This window comes from Tupaia chinensis, unplaced genomic scaffold (assembly GCF_000334495.1).
Source record: "Tupaia chinensis unplaced genomic scaffold, TupChi_1.0 Scaffold000644_1, whole genome shotgun sequence".
Classification (NCBI taxonomy): domain Eukaryota; kingdom Metazoa; phylum Chordata; class Mammalia; order Scandentia; family Tupaiidae; genus Tupaia; species Tupaia belangeri.
Genome location: NW_006160165.1, coordinates 6,342,759 through 6,345,086, shown reverse-complemented (window position 1 = coordinate 6,345,086; position 2,328 = coordinate 6,342,759). Strand labels below are relative to the sequence as shown.

Genomic DNA, 2,328 nt, shown 5'->3' with positions numbered 1-2,328 from the left:
ATGCCGGGTGCTGTGAATCACTGTGTACTGCTATTGGTAGATCGAGTCCCAAACCCCGTTGTCCCTGCCACTCTACCTGATTTTCACAGAAAGTCTTTGATCCTAATCTGATATTTTCCGTATGGCAGTGAGCTGACCAAAATCGTAGTAGTAAAATGTTTCATTGTTTAGTTCTTTTGACTTTCAAGTTTATTTTTCTTTTAGCGCTTTAGAGCTGACCGATACTGTAAGCGAAGTAGCAGCACAAGCGTGACCGCGGTGCGTGTGATTGAGGTGCCCGCCCTTTTCTCACTTTCTAGTTATCCGGCAGAGAAGAGAAGCAGACGCTGCGTTATTCTCGGAGCTCCACAGAAAGCTGCACTCACAGGTACAGCACGTGTGTTCTGGGAGCCGTTCGGCCCATGGGCGAGGCCCTGCGATCGGAAGGGCAACTGCGAAAGGATGTTGGGGTATCACAGTCACCCTCTCTCACATCGGTAATGGCGTTTCATTTAGACGGTGTTTGCGCCCTTTCGGAATTTCAGGGCGGGGTACGTTTGAGCTGGTGCTGGAGTGTGCACCCAGATGAGCTCGGCTGCTGCCAGACACACTCCAATGGGCAAGGCTGCCCTGTAGCCGCCTCGGTCCTGCTGCTGCAGGGAGGCACGTCGGGAGAGTCTTGGCCTGTCTGCATACACGGTCCAAGGAGGCTACCTGACACATGCCACCACCCACGAGGCCCTGATTTGTGCTGTTGCAGTGACAATGCAAAACACGGATCCTGATTGGCTGCTGCTACTTGAAAATGACTGATGGGGCCAGCGATGGTGCAGTGGTTAAGATGCTGGGCTTCCACGTGGTTAACTGTGGTTTGAGTCCCAGATCTGGCAGCTTGGAACCCACACTGGGCATGTGTGTGTGTGTGCCCAAAATCCTGAGTGTATGATGGAGGAATGATTGCAGCATGGCCATCCCTCCTGGGGGGGTGATATCTCACTTTTTATCTCTCTGGTGAGTACAAGTGCCCTATGGCAAAAATCACTGTTAAAAAAAAAAAGGAAAATGATTTTTCTTTTTCTCTTTTTAAAGTTTGCTACAGGGTGCATGTGCTAGCTAAAGAGAGACAGAGACAGAGGAAAAGTAAGAAATCACCCACCCCCTGGGGATGACCATGCCACAGTTCATTTTCCTACAGGCTCTTCTTGGGACTCAGGGCATGCACGCGCACACGTCTGGCATGGTTTTCAAGCTGCTTGGATTGAGACACAAACCTTGCAGTCAGTCAGGCAGGGTCCAGCCGCTTTAACCTCCATGCCACCTGCTGGCCTGAAAATGAATAATTTTCCCCATCCAATATTTTTGTGAAACACTTTTTCAGCCTAGCAATACGTTAATTGGATGGTAGGGCGGGATTTTGTGATTTCTGACTATATTAAACTTAACCCATTCAGCTTTCGCCTCCCTTTTGTAGAGAAGGGTGTGAGCCCCGAGAGGTTGCTGCTTTGCCCAGCAGACCCTGAGCTAGAGCGGGGCCTGGTGCTCGGCGGAGCCACGTGCCCTCTCTGTTTGCCCACTGTGCCTTTGACGTGGACTCGGTTTGGTCACCAACCATTTTGAGTCCTTATTTTGATTTGATTTTTTTGGACTCACTGTCCAAAGTTTGTTTTTCCATTTTCAGTAATGTTTATGAAGTAGGAGGAGGAGTCCTGTTTCGGACGTTCATGTTTAGGCAGATTGTGTCAAACTGCTGTGTCACTGATTGTTATGACATACGGGGGAGCCTGTCGTGCACAGAGGGCTCTGTCAGGAAACCCCTTGTCCTGACAGCTCAGCCCGTGGGGACAGGCCTCGGTGCTGGGAACAGGGTGCCAGGCTAGCTGCAGCTTGTAGAGTGGTCTAGATGGGATGTCAACAAAAGGAAGGGCCATATGTGTTAGGATGGCGGTTGTCCCCCACCACCGTGTTCGAAGGGCTACAGGAACGATTTTAGGAGGAATAGCACCCTTATGCTGGAGGAGGGTCCTTCATACACCTGTTGGTGTGAGCGACTCTGGAGTTAATTTATAGGCGTTGCAGGATCCACGGGTGTCCATCGCCCCTGGGCACACCCGCAGCCTTCTCATGGAGCCCGGCTCGATTCTGCATTCCCACGTGGGCCTTAGCTGCAGCTCTCTCTTGGAGATAAGTATAGTTTAAGCCAGAGTAGAACGGCACTAGGGCTCGTGAAATTCTCCTCTCAACACTGGTTTTCTTTCTCAACAGGGAGTTTTGAAGAACAAATGGTCGATTCTCTACCTCCTGCTGACCCTGAGTGAGGACCCTCGCAAGCAGCCAGCCAAGGCGAGGGCT

The 2,328-nt window shown here is 51.0% G+C and overlaps 1 protein-coding gene across 2 annotated transcripts in view; it reads left to right on the top strand.

The window, feature by feature from the left end:
• TUBGCP3 (tubulin gamma complex component 3) overlaps nucleotides 1–2,328 on the top strand; it is a gene marked incomplete at its 5' end in the record, with an annotated part of 60,728 nt that overhangs the window by 6,905 nt on the left and 51,495 nt on the right. For both annotated transcript variants that reach the window (XM_014592051.2, XM_027776207.1), the window contains 2 exon segments: nucleotides 300–367; nucleotides 2,242–2,319. In XM_014592051.2, coding sequence (XP_014447537.1) covers nucleotides 300–367; nucleotides 2,242–2,319 — 146 coding nt within the window.